General features: G+C 41.8%; 1 protein-coding gene and 1 long non-coding RNA gene across 4 annotated transcripts in view; one reads left to right on the top strand and one right to left on the bottom strand.

Moving 5' to 3' along the window:
• The window catches only part of LOC121034512 (uncharacterized), a 25,646-nt gene extending 18,351 nt beyond the window's left edge, over window positions 1-7,295 (bottom strand). The window contains exon 1 of the long non-coding RNA XR_005792473.1: window positions 7,148-7,295. This is a non-coding gene — a long non-coding RNA (uncharacterized LOC121034512). The remainder of the gene's footprint in view (window positions 1-7,147) is intronic.
• A 90-nt stretch (window positions 7,296-7,385) lies between these two features.
• SLC24A2 (solute carrier family 24 member 2) overlaps window positions 7,386-22,647 on the top strand; it is a 245,143-nt gene continuing 229,881 nt past the window's right edge. For all 3 annotated transcript variants that reach the window (XM_040481361.1, XM_040481362.1, XM_040481360.1), the window contains exons 1-2: window positions 7,386-7,556; window positions 9,388-10,471. In XM_040481361.1, coding sequence (XP_040337295.1) covers window positions 9,542-10,471 — 930 coding nt within the window. In that variant the 5' untranslated portion in view covers window positions 7,386-7,556; window positions 9,388-9,541. The remainder of the gene's footprint in view (window positions 7,557-9,387; window positions 10,472-22,647) is intronic.

Below are 22,647 nucleotides of genomic sequence, written 5' to 3'. Positions count from 1 at the left end.
TTTCTTTCTTTCTTTCTTTCTTTCTTTCTTTCTTTCTTTCTTTCTTTTTGTTTTTATTACTAGAAGGGTTAAACGATAATGCTGAAAACCTCTTAAGAGAGAGAAAATGGAGAAGAAAAAACATTTCTTAATTAGAGGATCAGGCAAGGAAGGTTGGGCAGGAGATCCAGGAGTGATGTCTCCTGAGAGGGAAACACGAAACTGGCAGATCAACCAAGATGTTCAAAAATACTGAGGGAAAATGTACACTTCCGCCAGGAGTTTGGGGTGAATCTGTATACTATACAGCTCAACTGATGATTATACTTGCATAATGCAAAGGATGAATTATTGACTAGAGGTGTGACTTAATTTATTCAAAATGGTGACACAACTATATTGAAGGGATGGAGAGAGAGTTACATTGAGATGAGGGCTTCAGGGCGTGAGGGGGGAGGACACTGTAAGAGGAAGAAATCCTTTCCTTTCATAATAGGAATTTGATAGCTAACATCCAAATCGGAAAAATCAAATGATAACAAAACGAGTGTACTACTTTGAAAGAGAATGGGCTCAGTATGTCATCTGTCTTCCATCTTGATTTTGAACAAATTGAGAAAGAAGCAGAAGGGAGTGGCGGGCAGAAGAGAAACTATCACTATTATTACCCATAAAGGCTAATTTGGGCAGATGGTGAACAGGAACCCCAGACAGACTTATTAACTGAGTCCCATTGTTGGGCCAGGGAAGCCTGTTCTCATGGTATCAGCACCGCCAAACCCACCACCACGTATACATTATTTGGAGGGGGAGGGGTGTTGCTGAACGGAACAGCTTGAGACCCTTGAACTGGGGAAACGATCTGCGATGCATTCCTTTACTTTCACGTGTTGAATAAAACAGCTATTTAATTTCCGCGTTACAGTAGCACGGTCCTGCTGGCTTGTCCTAAATACGGATGAGGCTCAAGGCACACATCTCGGCTTTCCCAATATTTTAAACTCTATTTTATATTGAAATTCTGAGCCAGAGACAAGTAAAGAGAGAATGTAGCTTAAGAAGGAAGACAGCAGGAATACAATTTTTCTGAGCTGTCAGAAAAACGTGCTCCTTGCTTGCCCCCTGAATGGACTGTCCTGACTGTGCCTCTTCCCCAGCAGCTCTCCTTTTGCCAGTATTATTTATCCTTATCTCGTTGCTGATGTGGCTCTAAGACAGGGAGGGGCACCCTGGAGGTCACTCAGGAAGTCCCTGCTAGAATTGGGAAGACAGTCAGGGCTTTCTGTCGGGACACTCCAGGTCCCTTGTTGGAATCGGTAGTCCATGTTCCCTCCCTCCTCTTAAGCCCTGCCCCAGCACGGTGCCTACCTTGGTGGCCGGAGCTGAGCTGGTGTTGCAAAGAGAAACTCAATTCTTGTGCTTCTTGAGCATTTAAGCCCGGAAAAATTCCTGTCCCTGATGTAAGAATCACAGGCATTCAGCATTTCTCATTTCCTAAATAGATAAAAAAAGAAGAAAGAGCAAGAATTTGGGTGTGTCGCTTTAAGTGCTATTGCAGAAACCACTGTCAAAAGCAAAGAAGGCTGTACTCACATCCCTCAACCCCACAGATACTTTTTCCTGCTTTTATGGTTTATGCTTTTATGGTTGAACCGGAAGGGGAGAGCCGATGTCCAAAAAAATGAGACAAATGCAAAGGAAAACAAAGTCAACCCAGAGGTGGAGAGCCAAAGAACATTTTTCAGAAAACATGCGGATTTTATTTTGGTATTTACACCTGTGATTTTTAAATAAGCAAAACAGGTCTTAGGAAGTAGAAAGTTATGCTAGATTATAGACCAGCTGGCAGTAAGTAGAAAAAACCCAGAGGAATTACCTAAGGATATGATCACAACACAAAAAATGCAACTAACTCTTAGGCAGGGACTAAAAATCTCAGTCACAGAAAATGAGGATTAGTAGAAAGAACTTGGGCATGCGAACCAATATGGGGCAAATGAGAGCCCCTTAATATTGGGCAAGCTGCTTTAACCTTACTGAGCCTCAGTTTCTTCATCTGTAAAATGGGAAGAATAATAGTGATAAAAGTCAGGAGATTGAAGAGATAAATGAAAACTTGTAGTTCATAGCAGCTATGTAACATACGTTAGCTCCTTCCAAGCTGAAGCTTTAAAATCAAGTACAAGATTCTCCGATGGCAACTGTTAGTGTTCCAGACAGTGACCAGCTTGGAGCCAGGAGTGAGCATGACATTGCAAAATTCACAAAGAACAGGTAGCATAAGTAAGAAACAAAAACCTTTGTTTTTAGCCACTGTGAGTTTTGAGCTCTTTGTTACTGCAGCATAACCTGATTCATTCTCCTTTAAGTAATTTCATTTGCCATCAACTCATTAATTCCTGCCACATGCATGTGTTAAACAAATGCCAAGCCCTGTGTTACATGCTGGGAAATGTCTGAAATACTGATTCTTGCCCTCAAGAAGCCCAAAGGAAGGGGGAAAGAGAAGGGTCATTGTCAGGAGTCTTTTAAAAATATCCCCCCCCTCCCCGCCCCAGTTGAGTCTAGTATTTAATGAGAGTCAGGGATGAGAGCTACTGCTTTCGTGCACATGGAATCCTTCCTCTATGTCCTGATTACCTGCAGATATTGATAAAAGAGAAGGTAGAGATTCTAATAAAAGAAAGGAAGAAAGTAGTGTGGTGGGAGAGAATGAAAAAAGAGGTAGTTAAACTGACAAAGTAAAAACTGAATATTCCATGTTGTCTCTTGGTTGCCCACAACTTCCTGGCTCTGTTATCTCTCTCTTCCACTTTCCTCTGATGAAAATTTACTAGAATGTTTTTCCTTTACAATGAATATCAAGTCAAAAACAATATAAAATTGCTTACTATCATTATAACTTTAGATCCATTTACTGTGTAAAACTTCTCAATTTATTATGAAGAAGATGTAAAATAAAAAGCCAAACAAATAAATTTCTAATGGTGAATTTGTAGGTACAGTGCCAACTGGGATGTCATTTTAGAAGGAAGCAAGGGGAACTTGCCAATCCTATCATAAACCATGCCGTCTTATGTTTCTATGTGAAAATGATATTGAGGCTTAGTAAATTATTAACTTGTATCCCTTTGGCAGTTTTCATTAAGGTTTTTCTCTGAAGTTTTATCTTGTTCTTTTGTTTAGAACTTATTCCTCTGTTTCTTCGTTTCCCTTGACTCTCTGTATCGATTTCTTTGCCTTAGATAAAATAGCCACGTCTTCCCCTTCTTGAAGGAGTGGCCTCATCTAAGAGATGAACCTTATCGTTTAACCCTGTCCTAGCTCTTCACTGTCTCTCAAACTTTTGTGATTGTCCAAGCAGCCTATTTTATTTGTAATGGCTCCTAGTACTTAAGGGTGTGCCGAGACCCTCAGGTACGGGCTTTTAAAGTATGCAAATACAAATAGTCCTATGGGGCCGTAACCATAAGCCCACCAGTGCTAAGTGATCTAGATGTGTCCCTTGGGCAGCCGTCACAAAAATCGGGGCTCCAGGCAAGTGTATGGGTCTCTATGGGAGATACCTGAGAGCTGTACCAAGGGAGGAGAGCACAGAGGCCGTGTGCACTGACCTAGACCCCTGGATGTCTGCCAAACCTCAAGCCCGCCCCTCAGGCGGAAGTTCCAAGACAAGCATATATAGGCCTCTTTCACAGAAAGACTGAGTGTGTGTTTCAGGCTGCTATAGGCCCCGTGCCCTGGGGGGGGAGGGGAGGGGAGGGGAGGGACGGGGCGCCGGCCAAGAACTCTCTGATTTTCCCAGGCCTGTGGGACCCAGAAATACAAGCCCCCCCCCCCTCCAGCCACCCCACCTACCCCAGCAGGTGATCAAGGGAAGGGGGGTCCCCTGCAGCAGCTGCAAAGCACAGGGCACCACAAGTGAAAACTGGGGCACCAGAGGTGTGTAAAAGCTCTCCTCCAAGAGACACTGGGGCTGTGGAACGCAGCAGGGGGCAAGTGTAAAGATGGAGCCCACAGGCTAGAGCCAGGCACAGGGAGTCTGTAGACATGACACCCCACCAGGAAAGAAAAGAGTCTGGGGTTAAAAACAAACACACTGGGGCGCCTGGGGGGCTTCGTCGGTTGAGCCACCTACTTTGGCTCAGGTCCTGGATCTCCGGGGTTAGTGAGTTCGATACCCGCATTGGCCTCTCTACTTGTCAGCACAGAGCCCGCTTTGGATCCTCCGTCCCCTCTCTCCACCCCTACCCCGCTTGCGCGCACTCTCTCTCTCTCTGTCTCTCTTAAAAATAAACAAACATTTAAAAACAAACACATAAACCAAAAAAAGATGGCGCCACCGCGGCCTGACCCAAGGCAGAAGGGAGGGTGCTAAGATGGCACCGGGTAGTCTCTGACCCAGGAGAGCATCGGGGCAGCCCAGACATGCGTATCAGACAGGATGCCTGCCCCTCAGGGGGAAGTTCCAGACATGCACGTGGGGCTCCCCCACATGAAGTCCAGGCACCCCTTACCCAGGGCTTCTGCTCTGGGCCCTGGGGCGGCTGAGTCCGAAACAAGTGAGCCCTTTAAGAGCTGTTTCTCAGATCATTACAGTTTTGTGGGGCTCATGAGTGCGACCCCCCATGGGTGTTCAAAGCTAAGCGTTTTGGGGGCTCGTCTCCCAGGTACAGGTGTTTAAAGTTGGGGTGCCCGATAGGGGGTTCAAACCTTTAGCTCCTGAAGGAGACGTCCAGCGTTTTGTGTTCCCTCCTGACTGTGGGTCCATGCACTGAGGGTGGGGTTTGTGGCAAGACTGTGTCCCAGCCTCTCTTAGCTGACACATAATCGCTCGGCCAGTGTTTCTGGGTTGTTTGGTTTGCTTTGGTTTTGGTTTTTCAGAAGAAATTGTTCCCCATGTAGCTGTAGATTCAGCGATTTCCTGGGAGGAGGTGAGTTCACCATCCTCTTGTGTCGTCGACATCTTGAACCAGAACCTGGTTCCTTTCTCCCTTTGGCACTTTTATATTAAAAAGCCCATTTTAGTGTAAGGATGATCCCACGCCTTTCAAAATTTGTTGTTGAGTTTTGAAAGGCTCCCCTCCAGAATTATAAGAGCTCAACATTCTTAACTAGTAATTACCAAGGATTCCTATAAACTCTTATGTTCAAAGAAATCGCAGTTAATAAAAGGGTAAATAGAATGCCAACTCAGGTTTGTACTTATGCAGGTTTCTAAAAATAAAGAGTTGGCTTTTTATGGTCAGAGGAATATGTCTTTACATTTTTTATATGTTTTTATTTATGAGAGAGAGAGAGAGAGACAAAGAGCAAGCAGGGGAGGGGCAGAGAGAGGGAGATACAGAATCTGACGCAGGCTCCAGGCTCTGAGCCGTCATCACAGAGCCGGATGTGGGGCTCCAACTCACGAACCACAAGATTGTGACCTGAGCCAAAGTCAGAGGCTTAACCAACTGACCCACCCAGGCGCCCCAATTATAGGAATATTTCTAAATATATATCACAATCTTTCTCTCTTATGCAGAAACTTACATAGAAGATACCCCTGCCCCCTGCACTCCTCCCCCATTGTAGCCAGAGGCACCCACTGCATCAGAGAATGTTACATGTTAGACCAGAAAAACAAAGACAAAGACAGGGTGAAAGCATAGCCTAATTGGTTACCCTGAAGTCTATTTTGAATAAAAAAAGGTGGAATAAATGCATGATTATTTTCCTTTTTCTAAAACAGCTTCAAAATAATGAATCCATTCCCTTTTATCTCTCAACAGTGACCAATCGAGTTGCTTGAGAGTCGTTAGGAACTTATAATCATATTTGATGTGTTTAAAATAATTGCAATTATTACCAGTTTTGATGCTCAAAATGACCCATCCTTGCCCAGTGGGAGTCTATTTTAACTGATTCTTCAGTCTTTTCGACACAACCCTAGTAGTGGTTGATAGCTTCCTTGCTTTCTGTAAATATTTATAGATAAAATAATATGTCTGGGATTTGCTTTAAAATGATGGCACAGGAGGATGGCTGGGTTACTCAGTCAGTTAATCGTTGGCCTCTTGATCTCAGCTCAGGTCTTGATCTCAGGGTGGTGAGTTCAAGCCCCATGTTGGGCTCCACACTGGATGTGGAGCCTACTTAGAAAAATAAAATAAAAATAAAGTAAAATGATGGCACACGAAAAAGAGGGATAGATGAAACACGGTTGGCCATGACTTGCCAACTGTTTAAGCTGGGTGATGGCCACATGTTGGTTCACTACACTGTTCTCTTACAATTGCACGTGTCTGAAATTTCCAAAATAAAAAGTAAAGATTTTAAAAGTTCAGCCTATGACTTCCAAAATAGGACCCTGAAATCCTTAGCAAGACAGTAGTCTTAGATGCCTGGTTTTGATGGGAGTAAAAGGAATTTGTAAGTTCCCGAGGCTTCTCTTGACTTATCAAGCGTAAGTGTACAGGCCTGAGTATAGGATTTTAGTCAACATCAGAGGTAGTGAGCTTTCTAGATATGAGGACCATCCCCCAGTCTCAGAAAGGCATGAAACCTTTCTCTAAGAAAACAGGAGGAGCGTGGAGGGTGAGGAGTAGAAAACGGTGAGGTGAAAGACCCAAAGGTTTTTCCTTGGGGGACCTCTAGACAGTTTTGGTGGTGGTTGCAGGGCTGGCTAAAAAGGGGCTTCCCTCAGTAACCTGTTCGTCTCACCTTCTTCCACTCTGTAGCCCAGATTCTTGCCTCTAATCCCCAAAAAGGCGGGCTCAATTACTTGTGGTCCAGGTAATCTTGCAGGTAAACAGGGCAGGAAAGAACACTGGGCAGGGAGTCCAGATGCCAGCATTTCAACCCCGTGACTCAAAATGACACTGTGTCGTGGGTCTCGATTTCATCACCCATTAAATGAAAAGTCAGTCTGTAAGACCCAAGACCCTTCAGGGTCTCAACCTTCCAAACCCTAGACTTCAGGAACCCTGGGCCTGAACACACAGCCCTGCAGGCCTTTATGCCTTTTCACTGCCCGTCTTTTCCACCATTATACACTACATGGCCTCCTAAAGAAATATGTGACTGCTGTCACTTTTTGCAGATAATTGGGAGAGGAGGCGCCCGGCATAGATAACCCCAAAGTTGGCAGCACTTTCAGGCTTTGGGAATCAGGCGCGTCACCGACCTGTGCGATTTCTCCTCTCTGTCCTTGCTCGCCTGCAAATCCTGACCCCCGTCCCCACTGCGGAGAAATCTCCTAAGAGACGGCTGCCGGCGTAGCCTCTGCGCCCGGGAGGCGTGGGGCGGAGGGCGCGGGAGCTGAGCGCGCTGCGGCCACGCTCCCCGCGCAGAGACGAGAGGGAGGGGCCGGCGGGGGCCGGGCAGCACCAGAGGCGGCGCGCGGCGCTCGCTGAGGCTCAGTCTCCTCCCGAGCCCAGCCCTGGCCGGCAAGAGCGGAGGCGAGCGCGAGCCGGAGCCGGAGACCGGGCCTCGGACCAGGGAGGCGGACGGCCAAAGAAGGCAGCGGACCGGAGCGGAGGGTCGCGCTCGCCCCCCCCCCCCCCGCCGCGTTCGCGTTCTCCTGGCGGTTCCCGGTAAGTGCGGGCGACCTAGTCCCCGCCAGTGTCCAGGTTCGGTGGCCGCAGTGGTCGTTGTCCCCGGATCCGGTTGCGCGCATCCCGCTGCAGCACCGCAGGCTCACAGGTGGCTCCGCGGTGGACGTGGGTGCCCCAGGCCCCGCAAGGAGTTAGCTAACTCTCTCCGCTCCGGGGCGCAGTTTCCGAGCCCCTGCTTTCCCCACGCCGACTGCCCTCGCTTCCGCCTCGGAGGTGGGTGGCGCGGCGGGGCAGGGCCTGCCGTCGGGGTAGACTTGCAGAGGGACGCTCTCCTTCCCCAACCCACCCACTAACGATTCGGGGAGATGCGGGCCAAGCGCCTTCCCAAGCTCTATCCCCGCTGGGTAGCGGGGTGACTGTCCTTTAGTTTTATTTTCCTGTTAGCCCACCAGGGAAAGTTTGGGACCACAAAAGGCAAAGTTGGGGCGCGGCTGGGGGTGCACTTCCCCGGCGGAGGCAGCTTCCTTGGGGCGAAGCGGCTGGCTTGCAGGTGGAGCCGGCTCGCTGGAGCTGATCCTGCACCCTGAGAGTCGAGTCTGTCCTGTCCCTGCCCTGTTGGTGGCCCTGGCCAGGCATTGTGACAATCCCCGGAGCGCTGTGAGTCGCTTAATCTTTGGTGCTAAGCGTCGACATCTGCAGCCAGCCGAGAATCTCTGTGATGGGTAGCAGCATCTTAGCCTGGTTTGACTTGTGTTCTTGCTCTGCTCTGCAAACCTGAGCTCCAGCTAATCTCAGTGTTTAACTGGCGTGTGTTTAATTAGCTTATTTTACACCTGAGATGATCTCAGCGAGCCTGTAAAATGAAATCGTTGATATAGAAAGCAGCAACAACAGTGTTGTTAAAGAAAAATGTAAATGGGAACCTTCAGAATATCCTCTGTCATGTCTAGATATTTTACCCATCTCTGTGGGATAATGAAAACTGCTTGGATATCTAACCTACTAGAAGACTCAGTGTTGGGGCTATTTTTGGCAGATTTTGTGGACAGAGGCATTGCTGCAACTTGCATATTGTTTATGAAATACACATTCAGTCTCTAAAAATAGCCTACTTATTAGGAGTTATTTGTTTTACTATGTTGTCTCTTTTACATGACTAAAGGTTGTTTTTAAAAATAAGCTTTAGCTGACAATAATATAATAAAGACGTTTAGGGAAGACAGTTTGTGTCACCAGAACATTCTTCTGTAAACTTAAATTTTTAAAGGGTCATTTTTCTGCATCAGACCTAGGAGAGGCTTTTCATGAAAAATAAGATGCTGAAATCCTTATGTGTACAGGAAAAGAGGGACTATCTCCTCCGACACTCAGTGCTTTCAAATGATAGATTAAATCAGAAAAGTGTGCCTTTAACTGGAATTATATAATTGGACTAAAAGAAAACATAATGAATAATTATTGGTTGTCGAGTACTTCTAAAAGAAGTGTTATATCTCGGAGAGGTTATTTGTTACATGATTAAAGGTGGGATAAACTGATAGATTTCCATCTATAAATTTTTTATATTTAACACACATCCACATAGGTTAACACTGGATTTACTAAAATGTTTGAGTTTATGAATACATGATCGTAAGTGCTCACTGTGTGCCACGTCTTATTCTACGTGCCTCCCCCTCAAAGCAATCCTTGGTGGCAGGTGCCATAATTGTTCTTATTTCTGAGATAGGGAAACTGAGGCACAGAGAAGTTAAGTAAATTACCCAAGGTCAAACACAGGACAGGACTTCATCGTACTTGCAGAGCTCTTTTTGTAGAAGAGACCTATGATTTTGTGATTTACTTATCCTTGTTTTAATTTTTATTTAAGCATAAATGTCGAAAATATTTCCTGCGAAGCATAAGATTCTCTGATTGTGAACGTGCCCCACACGCACCGTTGACTATAAAGTGAAGAAAAGTATGAGAGAGCCATCTGGTTAAGTCTCCACTTTGAAGACCACCACATCCCCAGAAGACCCAGGATGGATCTGCACCAAAGCACTGCCATCACTTTCCTTGAGAAATGGTGTTTGGATAAGTCACTGTCTGGCTACAGGAGACATTATAGTGTCAGGAAAAAACTGAAGTTAATTCGAATCGTAGGCCTTTTCCTGGGCCTGGTAGCCATTAGCACTGTCTCGTTTTCAATCAGTGCCTTTTCTGAGACAGAGACCAAGAATACGGAAGAGGCCGTTGGCGCAAGTGGCCCTAAGGTAGCACACGGTTACCGTCAAAGAACTCTCTTAGATTTGAATGACAAGATTCTGGATTATACTCCACAGCCACCTCTTTCTCAGGAAGGCAAATCCGAGAATACAACAGATCATGCCCAAGGAGACTACCCAAGAGACATCTTTTCCCTGGAGGAGCGAAGGAAAGGCGCCATCATTCTCCATGTCATTGGAATGATCTACATGTTCATAGCTTTAGCCATCGTCTGTGATGAGTTCTTTGTTCCTTCTTTAACTGTCATCACTGAGAAATTGGGCATCTCTGATGATGTGGCTGGAGCCACCTTTATGGCTGCTGGGGGCTCGGCCCCAGAACTTTTTACATCTCTCATAGGGGTATTTATTGCTCACAGCAATGTTGGCATAGGCACAATCGTGGGCTCAGCAGTGTTCAATATCCTTTTTGTTATTGGCATGTGTGCTCTGTTTTCTAGAGAAATCTTAAACCTGACATGGTGGCCGCTCTTTCGGGATGTGTCCTTCTACATCGTTGACTTGATCATGCTGATCATATTTTTCCTGGATAATGTGATCATGTGGTGGGAAAGCTTGCTTCTCTTAACAGCTTATTTTGGCTATGTGGTTTTCATGAAATTCAACGTCCAAGTAGAAAGATGGGTGAAGCAAATGATCAATCGCAATAAAGTCGTCAAAGTGACAGCACCAGAGGCCCAAGCAAAGGTTGGTGGTGGTGGTTGTTTATTTAATATTCTGAACCATTGTTTTGGAGATCTACCACTTTTTTAACGTGATGATGTTTCAGGCTATAGACGATAGCAGAGTGCTTTCTGCGGTTCTGTGGTAACCAGACTGATGGCAGGGGGAAAACGTAATTTCTGGATATTTTTGTAGATACCTTCTAAATTCTCAAGCTACTTGCTTCAGAGTAAAACATTTATAAATATAGGTTATGTAAGTGTCCCAGTGTGGACTCAGCAGTTATTTACCTCTGAAAGTAGGCACGATGATTTTTGTGAGTAATTTAATTTTCATGGGAAAGTATGTGTATGCAGCCTAGAAAATTTCAGGTATTTTTTTTTTCAAGTAGGCACATGAAAATGATCAAGAACCATCTCTTTGAAGACATTTAAGGAGGAAAGTCTGTGTAACCAGTGCTGTGCCTTTAGGTCAACAGCAGGGCCTGGAAGGACTGGTTATTAGCGTGGTCATAGCTATTTTTCTTGATCCACACAATAATCTTCAGATCACTTGACCAGAAGCTGGTCAGGATCCATGAAACGGAGTCATTGCCAAGCCCTGCTGCCTCCATAGCTCGATGGCCCATTTTACATGCTATGATAAACATGACCCAAAATAATTTTACAGTGGAGTTTGAGGGAGTTTTAATGATAAGAGTGGCCATCCTTCCATGCAGGTGGTGAGCAAACTGGTATAGGGCTGAGAATAAGTTGATCTACAAAAATGTGAACTAGTTTTTTAAAATAACGGGTAAGCAACATCAATACAATTTTATGTTAAGTGTAGTAATGAAGTTTTGATTTATATCCTAACATTGGAATGTTGTCTCTGAATGTGATTTTAAACAGAAAACCAAAATACATATGCAGATTTTTCATACTAGCATCTGGGGAAATTCTCGTGTATGCAAAAAACAGATGTTGACTGGAGGGTGAGATATTTTGTCCCAAATGAAAAAAATATTCATTTGATATAATTCCTTTATGTTCAGGTTGGATGACCATCCATCATGTTCTGTAGCAGCCAGACATTTAAGCAAAGTGCAGTAAAAAACAAAAACAAAAACAAACAAACAAAAAAAAAACACCACTATTCATGTTCCTGTGTATTACATGTAAAAGAAAAATGTTTTCTACTGTATTTTTCTGACGTTTCACTCAGTGTATGGTTGTTAGCAACTGTAGTAAAAGAAAAAAAAAACGTTTAGCAGTAGACATGGCAAGTAAGCATTCAGATGTGAGAACTGAGTACATATCCTTGAGGGTATCATTGGACCCCTCTCCCTGCTCTAATTTTGTAGCCAAAGGATGATCTCTCAAGCCGGACTGCTCATTTGAGCAGTTTGCATTAATAATCTATGTGTTTATTCCAGTTAGAGTACTGAACAATTGCCAAGGGAAAGGCATATTTTTTAGAGGCAAGGAAGTGATTTGGTGTCTTATAAATACCCTGGGCACATCAAGGGTAAAAAGTCTTTTCGAGGGCTCGGTAGATTTGTGTTTTGTTACACAACAGTGGAACTTCATTAACTTAATCACAGATTCTGCTGAAGGTTATATTGACAACATTTATGAAAAAGGAACTTGCACTTGCAGAGCAATCCAGTAGTGTATTTAAGATCGCAGGGGGATTTTGTATTCTGATTGGAGGAGGAGCTGGTTCTCTGCATTTGGGAATAACTTTTTAAATACAGCTTACAGGCAGTATTTAATCTATTGTAAACCACTCATTAAAGTAGCTCTGGCAGTATCTTTACCTACTATAGTAGGTGACTGTCTTGTCATCTTTATGATATTTAAAATTCAGCAACTTAGGCTGACATTCCTTAACAGTTGTTATTCAAATCCATAATTTTGTGCTATTCTTAATCTTGTGCATTTTTTAAAAGAAAGCAGATTATGTTCATGTCTATTTCTTCTGTTTCTGATTTCCCCCCAAAATGTGTTCATTGTATTATTTCCCCTTTTTGCACTATATAGCTTTAATTTATTCCTTTTATTTATTTATTTATTTATTTTTTTAAATTTTTTTTTCAGCGTTTATTTATTTTTGGGACAGAGAGAGACAGAGCGTGAACGGGGGAGGGGCAGAGAGAGAGGGAGACACAGAATTGGAAACAGGCTCCAGGCTCTGAGCCATCAGCCCGGAGCCCGATGCGGGGCTCGAACTCCCGGACCGCGAGATCGTGACCTGGCTGAAGTCGGACGCTTAACCGACTGCGCCACCCAGGCGCCCCTAATTTATTCCTTTTAATCACTATTACTTCTTTTGGCATTCAGTAACTAAATTGAACTATAAATTATCATGGGAATAGGATTTTTCTTTAAACATAGCTATGTCTTGTTTGGTGTTCCTCAAAAATGCTAGAACACATGTTTAGGTGGAACAGTGTGTATTGATGTGTGATTTCCTTCTGGAAATTTCACTTTGCCAATTTCACTTTGGAAGTTGGATTTTTTTTTTTTTTTTCAGCAGTTGGTCTGTGTCCTGTGCCTGATTTCAGAATCTTATGGATGCTTTGCTGCCCAAGCATTGAACATAACGTGTCCCAAAGAAGGATGAGTCCTTGAGTGTGGTTATCTAGTTTTCTTTTTGCAGAGTTGTTTTCTGACTGCATATCCCAACTATCCTACAGAAGTCAGTGCTTCTGATAACATCAGAACACTCAGAAAAGAGACGCTAAACCAAACGCAATTCCAATGAGGTCTTCATAGAAAAGAATGTGATGTAAAAGAATTTAGGAAGCAGAATAGTGAGCGTGTGTTCATGGTCTTATTTGTACAATTATCGAGCAAGGGAGTTTGAGAAACTAGAGGAAACATATTTTAGATATTCTTGTACAAATCATCAGTGCTTCTTGCTAAAAAATCAACTCTGCTGGGCTCTTTGTGTTAAACTATTTTGGAAACTCCTTGTTTCATAGACAAGTTGAAGTTTTGATTTATATCCTACCATTGGAATGTTGTTCAAATCCTAATTTGGTTCCATTATTGATAATGTGTGCCATGGAGGCAACTGTGAAGCGTGGAAAAATGTGAACTGGCATATTTTTTCATAGTGACAGTAATAGTTTCTCATCTCATTTAATTTTTACACCCTGTGTGTGGTTTTTTTAATTTGTTATTACTATTATTTCTTTTAGGGATAATGTTATCCTTTTTTAAAAACTTGTGTAGTATTATGACAGGGTAATAGACCTGGGGCATTGACTCAGAGAAAAAAAAAAGGTTTTAACCCCAGTGTGTAATCAGCCCTGTGATCTTAGAGAAGTTACATAAACTCTCTTAGCCTCAGTTTCCTAAATTGGACATGAAAATAACAGTGCCTACTTCATGAAATTGGGAAAATTATTAAATGAAGAAATGAATGCTAAGCAGCTAACAGAGTCCTTGGCAGATGTGGGTTGTTCATTAAATGTTAGTTCCTTTCCTTTTGCTTTCTGATCTTAAAAGTGAATCAAAATAAGGTACTTTTTAATGTTTATTTATTTATTTTGGGGGAGGGGGCAGAGAGAGAGGGAGAAAGAGAATCCCAAGCAGAATCCCAGTGCAGAGCCCTATGTAGGACTTGATCCCAGGAACCATGAGATCATGACCTGAGCTGAAATCAAGAGTCAGATGCTTAACCTACTGAGCTCCATAAATTATTTTAAATTTAAGAATTTGACATTTTTTGAAGACTGGCATTCACGCAGGTCATTGTCTCCCTCAGGGGCGTATAATATTTGTCATAGTGTGATATTTGTAAGCCCTAGCTTACATATGGTGAACAATGCAGGTCAGGTATTATCATAAACTCCAAGAAAATCTCCAAATTTGTTTATTGTCCTGAAATTTTGTTGTGGGATTTTGCTTGAAATAAGTAGGCCGTTATGGGGTTATCTATGCTTAGCAGAGATTTTTGTGTTAAAGGTACTCTTATTTATAAATGATTAGGACTCTCTTCTAAAAAACACTCCATAGCTGGTCAGGAATGACTTTGATTCCTGCAAGATGTAAAGCAGTGGAGTCTCAGGGCATACAGAGCATTTTGCTGTGCTCCTGGCCTGGCTGCTGAGGTCCCTTGATCTGTTCTGGTGCTAGGCTGTCATTGGCCTAGAAAGCAGCTGTCCATGGTACTTAGCTTCTTCTTAGACTTGGCATTATAATCTGACAGCAACTCAGCCCAGTTCTAATGAAGGGAATGGTCTAAATAAAGATGCTTAAAGCTGGATAGTTGAAGAGTAGGCTATTTAGTAATTTAGGTGTGCTTTGATCCTGAAAAGTGGTTTGTAAATAGAGTTTTTACAGTTCCAGTTGTTATTAATGTTCATGAGAAAAAGGGAATTGAAACCATATTATAAATATTCCTCACAAGGTGAAGTATTTCTTTTAAGGTGCTAAACCATGAATAGTTTTATCAATACAAATGTGTAGGTCCAAGCTTACTTACAGCACAGAAGATGTTATATATTCAACCTTTGTTTCCCCTCCACACCTCGTAAATAAGTTAGTAAAATTAATGTGCAAACTTTAAGGAAGGAAAGGTAAGATCATCCTTATAATAAATAATAGGATAGTATTACTTGGTAGACTTGGAAACTCTCTGTTCTTCTCACAAGAAAGAAAATTTAGGCATTAAAATTCTTAACTGGCTTAGATATCTGTGGATGTAGTATGTTTATCTGGGGATACAGCATGGTGCTTTTTTCCTTGTTTTGTTTCCTTCTACTTATATAAAAAGCAAACCCTTCAGTGACTGCATGTGATTCAGAGAGTGAACAGGCATTTCAACACACCCAGAAAGCTCAGCAGATTTTAGTGCATAGAATTCAGATTGCCTTTGGCTTTTCATACTTGCTGCTGTGATTTCTTCAGCAAGAGAAGACCTAAAGTTTGTATTGAGAGCAAGGATTTACCACCACTTCCTTTCCTTCCTCCCTTCCTCCTTTGTCCCTTTCTCCTCCCACCTCCCACCATCTCTCCTCCCCTTTTCTTTCCTTTTCTGCCTGTCTCTCTCTTTTTGGTAAAACCAGATAATTTGTATTTGAACATTAACAAGGAATGGGATTGTTATGTTAAGCTGTTCTTTTGTTGTTGAGGAGGCCTGTACATCTTTAGTGGGGATTTGACTGTTTTTGTTTTTCCATTCTTTCATTTCCAACCTTCTTTTGTTTTAAATAAGTCTCTAGTAAACTGAATATAGCTATATTTTATTTAATTAGTTTGACAATCATTATCTTTTAACTGGAAAATTTAGTTTATTTACATAGATTGTGATTACTGTACCATTTGGATTCTTCTCTATTATGTTACTTTATACTTTGTATTTATTCTGATCTGTTTCTTTTTATAATTTTTTCTCACCTTTTTTGGAGAAGGGGCATTGAATTTTTTTCCTAAATTTTTTCCCTTTAATTGTTTGGAATTTATATACTCCATTTCTATTTTTTTAGTGTTGCCTATGAATTTTAATGTGTATGTGATTCACAGTCCATGATTTAATAAGATCTATCTTTATGTTTTATAACAGCTTTATTGAGGTATAACCACTTTTTAACCCCTACAAATTAGATATTGTCATTATACCATCAAAGTTTTTAGGTTTATCCATGTTTTTACCAGCTTTTTCCCTCCTTATTCTTTTTTTTTAACCTTTATTTATTTTTGAGAGAGAGAGAGACAGAGTGCAAGTGGGAGAGGAACAGAGAGAGAGGGCGGCGGGGGGGAGACACAGAAAACAAAGCAGGCTCCAGGCTCCGAGCTGTCATCACAGAACCTGATGCAGGGCTCAAACCCACAAACTGCAAGATCATGACCTGAGCTGAAGGTGGACGCTCAACTGACTGAGCCAACCAGGTGCCCCTTCCCTCCTTATTCTTCTTCTCAGTTCAGACCTTTTTGCTATGAGTTTTTTCCTCTACTGACTTACATTCTTTATAAGTTCCTTTGCAAGAATCTACTTAAATAGTAAATGCTCTTTTTTTAAATTTGCTTACAGATTTATTTCACTTTTAATCCTGAAAGATAGTGTGGGTGGGAAATTATTTTCTCATCTTACTTTGAAAATAATATTCTACTGTCTCTGACTTCCATTTTTTTTTTTAAAAATGTTTACTTCTTTATTTTGAGAGAGAGAGAGAGAGAGAGAGAGAGAGAGAAAGAGTAGGGACCAGGGGAAGAGAGAGAATCCCAAGCAGGCTCTAAGTTGTCAGCACAGAGCCTGACTCGGGCTCAATCTCATGAACGGTGAGACCATGACTGGAGCTCATACCAAGAGTCAGACACTTAACCAACCAAGCCACCTGGGTGCCAATCTGACTTCCATTTTTGCTGTTGAAAAAGTAACAAAAAGCTGTCAGTGTAAATGTTGCTTCTTTCTAAGAAATCTGTCTTTTCTTTTTGACCATGTTTAAGGTTTTCTCTTTGTTTTTGATGTTCAGCCTTTTCCTTATTCTATGTCAGGTCTTGTCTTCTCACTTACTTATCCCCTATTTGTTATTCACTAGACTTCCTGAATTTGGGAACAATTTCAACTTTACCTCCTTCATTCTTCCTACAATCTTCTAGAATTCTGATTAAATAGATATACCATCTCAACCTGTTTGCCATGTCTTATAACTACTCCTCTTTTTTATCTCTGTTCCTCATTCAGCTCATTCCTTTACATCAACCTCCTAGTTTCGAGTTTTCTCTTCAGTTTTGTCTAATCTGCTATAAAGCTCATCCATTAAGGGTTTTTTTTTTTTTTGAGAGAGAGAGAGAGAGAGGCAGAGTGCGTGCATGTGCATGCACACATGTGAGCTGATGAGGGGCAGAGAGAGTGGGAGAGAGAATCCTAAGCAGGTCCCATGACTAGCACAGAGCCTGATGCAGGGCTCAATCTAATGGCTGTGAGATCATGACATGAGCAGAAATCAAGAGTCAGACATTTAACCAAATAAGCCACCCAAGTACCCCCCGTCCATTGAGTTTCTAATATCAATTATTATATTTTTTATTTCTAGAAGTTTTCTGTGGCTCTTTCATATCTGTCAGGTTGACTTTCATTATTTCTAGTACTTAATCATTCAATGACTTCTTTTATTCTTTAGAAATGTTAAATACATTTATATTTCATAATTGATATTCCTAGTGACCATATCCTTGTAGGTTTGATTTTGCTGTGTTATTGATTCTTGACCATGTGGAGTTGCTTTCTTATATATTTAGTGATTTTTAAAAAAAATCTTTGAGGGGTGCCTGGGTGGCTCAGTTGGTTGAGCATCTAACTTTGGCACAGGTGATTATCTCCCGGTTTGTGAGTTTGAGCCCCATATCGGGCTCACTGCTGTCAGTGTAGAGCCTGCTTGGGATTCTCTCTCTCCCTCTCTCTCTGCCCCTCCCCCACTTGTACTCTGTCTCTCAAAAATAAATATACATGTTAAAAAAACAACAACAACTGTGAACTCCTATTCCTTGGGGCTTTACCCTTGGGAAGTCATTGAGACCTAGGTTTTAAGTCTGTTCCTCTAGAGAGGAACAAGTGCCTGATAGCACGACCAACTTGGAACCATTCTAACCTAATTGTTTGACTTTTTCCTACCCAGGTAGTGTGAATTCAGACTCCAAACCCATGTGAGTGAGCCAGTGGTAGAAATTCTTAAGGGGGACTCTTCTCTCTTTCTCTTTTTTCACTATCACTCAAAACCAAGACCAAAATAGGCACATCCTACTCTTTCCCCTTGCTAGGCAGGGTTTTTTTTTCTTCCTTTCCTTTTATTCAGCCACTAGGAATGCCACCCCTTCAGCATTCCTAGCTTATTGGGAGGTGAGGTCTCTGAATTACTTCCTCCTTACTAGGCCTTTGTAGCTTCTAAAAATCTAGTCTTTAGCCACTGGGGAATGGCAGGTACTTTAAGAGCAAGGCAATACAGACTCCTCTGGATTTGTGCTTACTTGATGTTCTTGGTTCTAAGAAATCCCTGATTCCTCACTAGGATAAGTAGGTAATTTAAAAATATATTAAAATATATAATATGCAACCTTTTGGGGTATGATATACTGAGAACGGTTTCTCTGAATATTAAGTCCAGTGTATTGCCAGAAAAATATGTTTCAGACTGTGGGTTTGTCAAAAGATAATGCATGTAACAAGAGATATGGATACAAAATTTTAACTGAGTACTCTCAGAGTGTTTCATGCAGCCTAACCATTATAATAGTATGTTTTCATATCTAAATTATTGCAAATATATCACTACTATAATTTTTGTCAACAAAAATCCTACCATTGGCAAATTTTGAGTCAAATCTAGGAGGCAATTTTAACAGAAAGTTATATGGGGCCACAGTAAATTTGCCTTTTAAATAATATATTTTTTATGTTCTTTTTAAAATTTAATTTAATTTTTTAAATTTACATCTAAGTTAGTTAACATATAGTGCAACAATGATTTCAGGAGTAGATTCCTTAATGCCCCTTACCCGTTTAGCCCATCCCCCCCTCCCACAACCCCTCCAGAAACCCTCTGTTTGTTCTCGTATTTAAGAGTCTTTTATGTTTTGTCTGTCCCCCTCCCTGTTTTTAATAATATTTTTTACCAAATATAGAAAGTAATATATTTATTGTACAGGATTATAAAAACACATCAAAATATAAGAAATTTAAAATAGCCTATAAACTCTCCATTGCACCATCCAAAAATAACTCTGCACATGTTTGCGTGTGTTCTTCCAGACTTTTCTCACATGCACACATATACACACATGCATATTCACATATATTTAAGTACTAAAATAAATTGGAATGATATTCAATATACATAACTTTAAGCTTACATTGGGTATATAATGGTTTTTTTTAGCTTCACTTTTTATGTGCATTTCCTCATGTCGTTAAATGTAATTGATTGTTTAGTATTATTGTAAAATGGCAAGTTTTCATATCTAAATTATTGCAAATATATCACTACTATAAAAAAATGCCACAACAAATAGTACTACAAATTTCTGATTTCATAGAAGCAGAAATTCTGGATCAAAGTTTATGAGCTTTTTGTTTTTTTAATGTTTATTTATTTTTTGAGAGAGACAGAGCATGAACAAGGGAGGGCAGAAGGAGCGGGTGACACAGAATTTGAAGCAGGTTCTAGGCTCTAAGCTGTCAGCACAGAGCCCAATGCAGGATTCAAACCCACGACCGTGGGGCGCCTGGGTGGCTCAGTCGGTTGGGCGTCCGGCTTCGGCTCAGGTCATGATCTCACGGTTCGTGAGTTTGAGCCCCGCGTCTGGCTCTGTGCTGACAGCTCAGAGCCTGGAGCCTGTTTCAGATTCTGTGTCTCCCTCTTTCTCTGACCCTCCCCCGTTCATACTCTGTCTCTCTCTGTCTCAAAAATAAATAAAAAATGTTTAAAAAAAAAACAAAAACCCACGACCGTGAGGTTATGACCTGAGCTGAAGTCAGACCCCAAAGTTTACGAGCTTTTTAAAGTTTTGTCTACATTGCAACAAGTTGGTAATGTTTTGGTATTATAATTTTTAGTGTTTTCACAGTGAAACAATATTGCGTTGTTTTTAATTTGTGTTTTTTTGATTAATTGGAGGTTGAGTCTTGAAAAGACTGAGAATTAATTTTTTTTTAATTTTCAAAAATACCTTTAGAATTTTTTTAAAGAAAAAAAATAAAAATAAAGATAACTTTTTAATGTTTACTTATTTTTGAGGGAGGAATAGAGAGCATGAGTGGGAGAGGAGCAGAGAGAGAGGGAGACATAGAAGCAGGATCCAGGCTCTGAACCTGATGCAGGGCTTGAAGTCACAAACTGCGAGATCATGACCTGAGCTGAAGTCAGACGCTCAACTGACTGAGCCACCCAGGTGCCCCTAGAATTTTTTTTTTAAATACTTATTTTGAGAGAGAGCGCACACACATGGACATGTGAGCAGGAGAGAAGTAGAGAGAGAGGGAGAGAGAATCCGAGGCCAACTCCATGCTGTTAGCACAGAGCCAGCCCAGTGCAGGGACTCTATCTCACAAACCATGAGATCACTACCTGAGCCCAAATCAAGAGTCAAACGCTTAACGGATGGAGACATCCAGGAGCCCCAAGAATTAATTTTTTTAAGTAGGTTGCCAGTTTGCTGGTGTCCTTCATGTCATTTTTAGTTTTCTGTGATGTTTCAAAGGTCTTACAAGTATATGTTGACAATCACTAACATTAGATTTCCTCCCACTCTACAATTTCCACACCTAACTAAAGCCAGGAGGTTTTTGTGTTGTTTAAAAAAAAAAATGAATTATTTTGAAGAAGGCGGTCTTGGGGCTCAGGAGTTGGGAGATGAGGTTCCCAGGATTGGAATGTGCCCCTGACCATGTGACCTTGGGGGATCCTGTACGGCCTAAGACCTCCATTTTTTCATCTGGAAAATGGGAGACTTGACCTAGATGACCTAAAAGATTGCTTCCAGCTTGTCATTTCTGTCCTTGAAAGCTCTAGTATATACTATGTGGAGTACTCTAACTGTGTCAAAGTAATAAACTAGTACATTTACCTAAAACAGAAGACCAGATTCTAACCATACCCGTATCACCAAAGTGTGTTTCTAAATGGGCTTAGCTGCAGCATTTTCACACAAATGATTTACTGGCTCAGCCAAGCAGTAATTTTCGCTTGAGCATGTTGTGAGAGGTAGCACTTCCAGACAGGAGAATAACTTGCATGAGAGAAAGTTGTTTGAAGTTTACTGCAGGATTCTCGACCTGCTCAGCATTTGTGGCTTCTGGCAGGGAAAACCTACCTTGGCAGCTACATGTGCATCCCTAGAATGCTGGTCTCTCCACAGCCGAGAGAAGAGAGAGGTCTGAAAAGTGGGCATGTGCTTAATACCAGGTCCTTACTACATCAACACTCTGAAATCGAGATCATCTCTACCTGCACATCAAGAACCAGAGGGTCAGAAAACATAAGTGATTGCCTGAGGTCCCGATTTAGTGGTATTAAACTGCATTTGAACTTGGGTCTGACTCCTAAATGCCTGGTCGTCCTCCTAGTGCTTTTCACTGGACAGTTGGGATTAAAGACAAAGCAAACCTCCAAATTAGATTCACATTTCGTATTAGACTCTCTTGAGTCAGTGACTTTCAAATATTTTTACCATGACTCCCACCAAGAAATATATTTTACATTCTGACCCACTGTTATGCAATGCATGCATGCACACGTACATATGTGCATGTTTATTTTTTATTAAAAATTTTTTTAATGTTTATTTATTTTTGAGACAGAGAGAGGCAGAGCACAAGTGGGGAGGACAGAGAGAGACGGAGATGCAGAATCCAAAGCAGGCTGCAGACTCTGAGCTGTCAGCACACAGCCCGACACGGGGCTCAAACTCTGAACCACGAGATCGTGACCTGAAGTCAGGTGCTTAACCGACTGAGCCACACAGGCACCCCTGTGCGTGTTTATATAGACTTATAAAAATCTAAGTGTGATGCACTTCCTATTCTTGAGTTTTCTATGCTGTCAAAAATAGCAACCCTCTAAAATAATTTCATAACCCACCAATGGGTTGTGACCTGAGATTAAAAAATAGAATCATGTTAAGAAATTTCTTTTTTCTCCTTTTCCTCTTAGCAGGGCTGCCCTGCAAAGCCGTGCTATTTTACTGCACAAGGGCATCTTTCTGATCAAGGGGATGAATAGGGACAGAAATTCAGATATCACTCTCCTGGACAATCTGTGTGCTTTGGCGTGGGACTGTGGCTGCTCAGAGGAAGAGGTGCCTTTTGTCCATTCAGCCAAGGTGCCCTTTTGGCTGGTGGTGATCCTCTAATTCTTCTTTTTATAATTGACTATTTAGAGTTTCAGAGTCATGGATCCACAGGGACCATTAAGTGCATGTAAATCCATGCTGATTTTCTTTCTTTTTCTTCTTTCTCCTTCCTTCCTTCTTTCCTTCCTTCCTTCCTTCCTTCCTCCCTTCCTCCCTCCCTCCCTCCCTCCCTCCCTCTCTCTTTTTCTTTCTCTCTCTTTCTTTCTTTCTTTCTTTCTTCCTTTCTTTCTTTCTTCCTTTCTTTCTTCCTTCCTTCCTTCCTTCCTTCCTTCCTTCCTCCCTCCCTCCCTCCCTCCCTCCCTCCTCTCTCTCTTTTTTTCTTTCTTTCTTTCTTTCTTTCTTTCTTTCTTTCTTTCTTTCTTT

Source organism: Herpailurus yagouaroundi, unplaced genomic scaffold (genome assembly GCF_014898765.1).
Source record: "Herpailurus yagouaroundi ecotype Mexico unplaced genomic scaffold, PumYag 160, whole genome shotgun sequence".
Classification (NCBI taxonomy): Eukaryota; Metazoa; Chordata; class Mammalia; order Carnivora; family Felidae; genus Herpailurus; species Herpailurus yagouaroundi.
The sequence above is the reverse complement of the archived record's forward strand: the minus strand, read 5'-3'. Positions and strand labels throughout refer to the sequence as shown.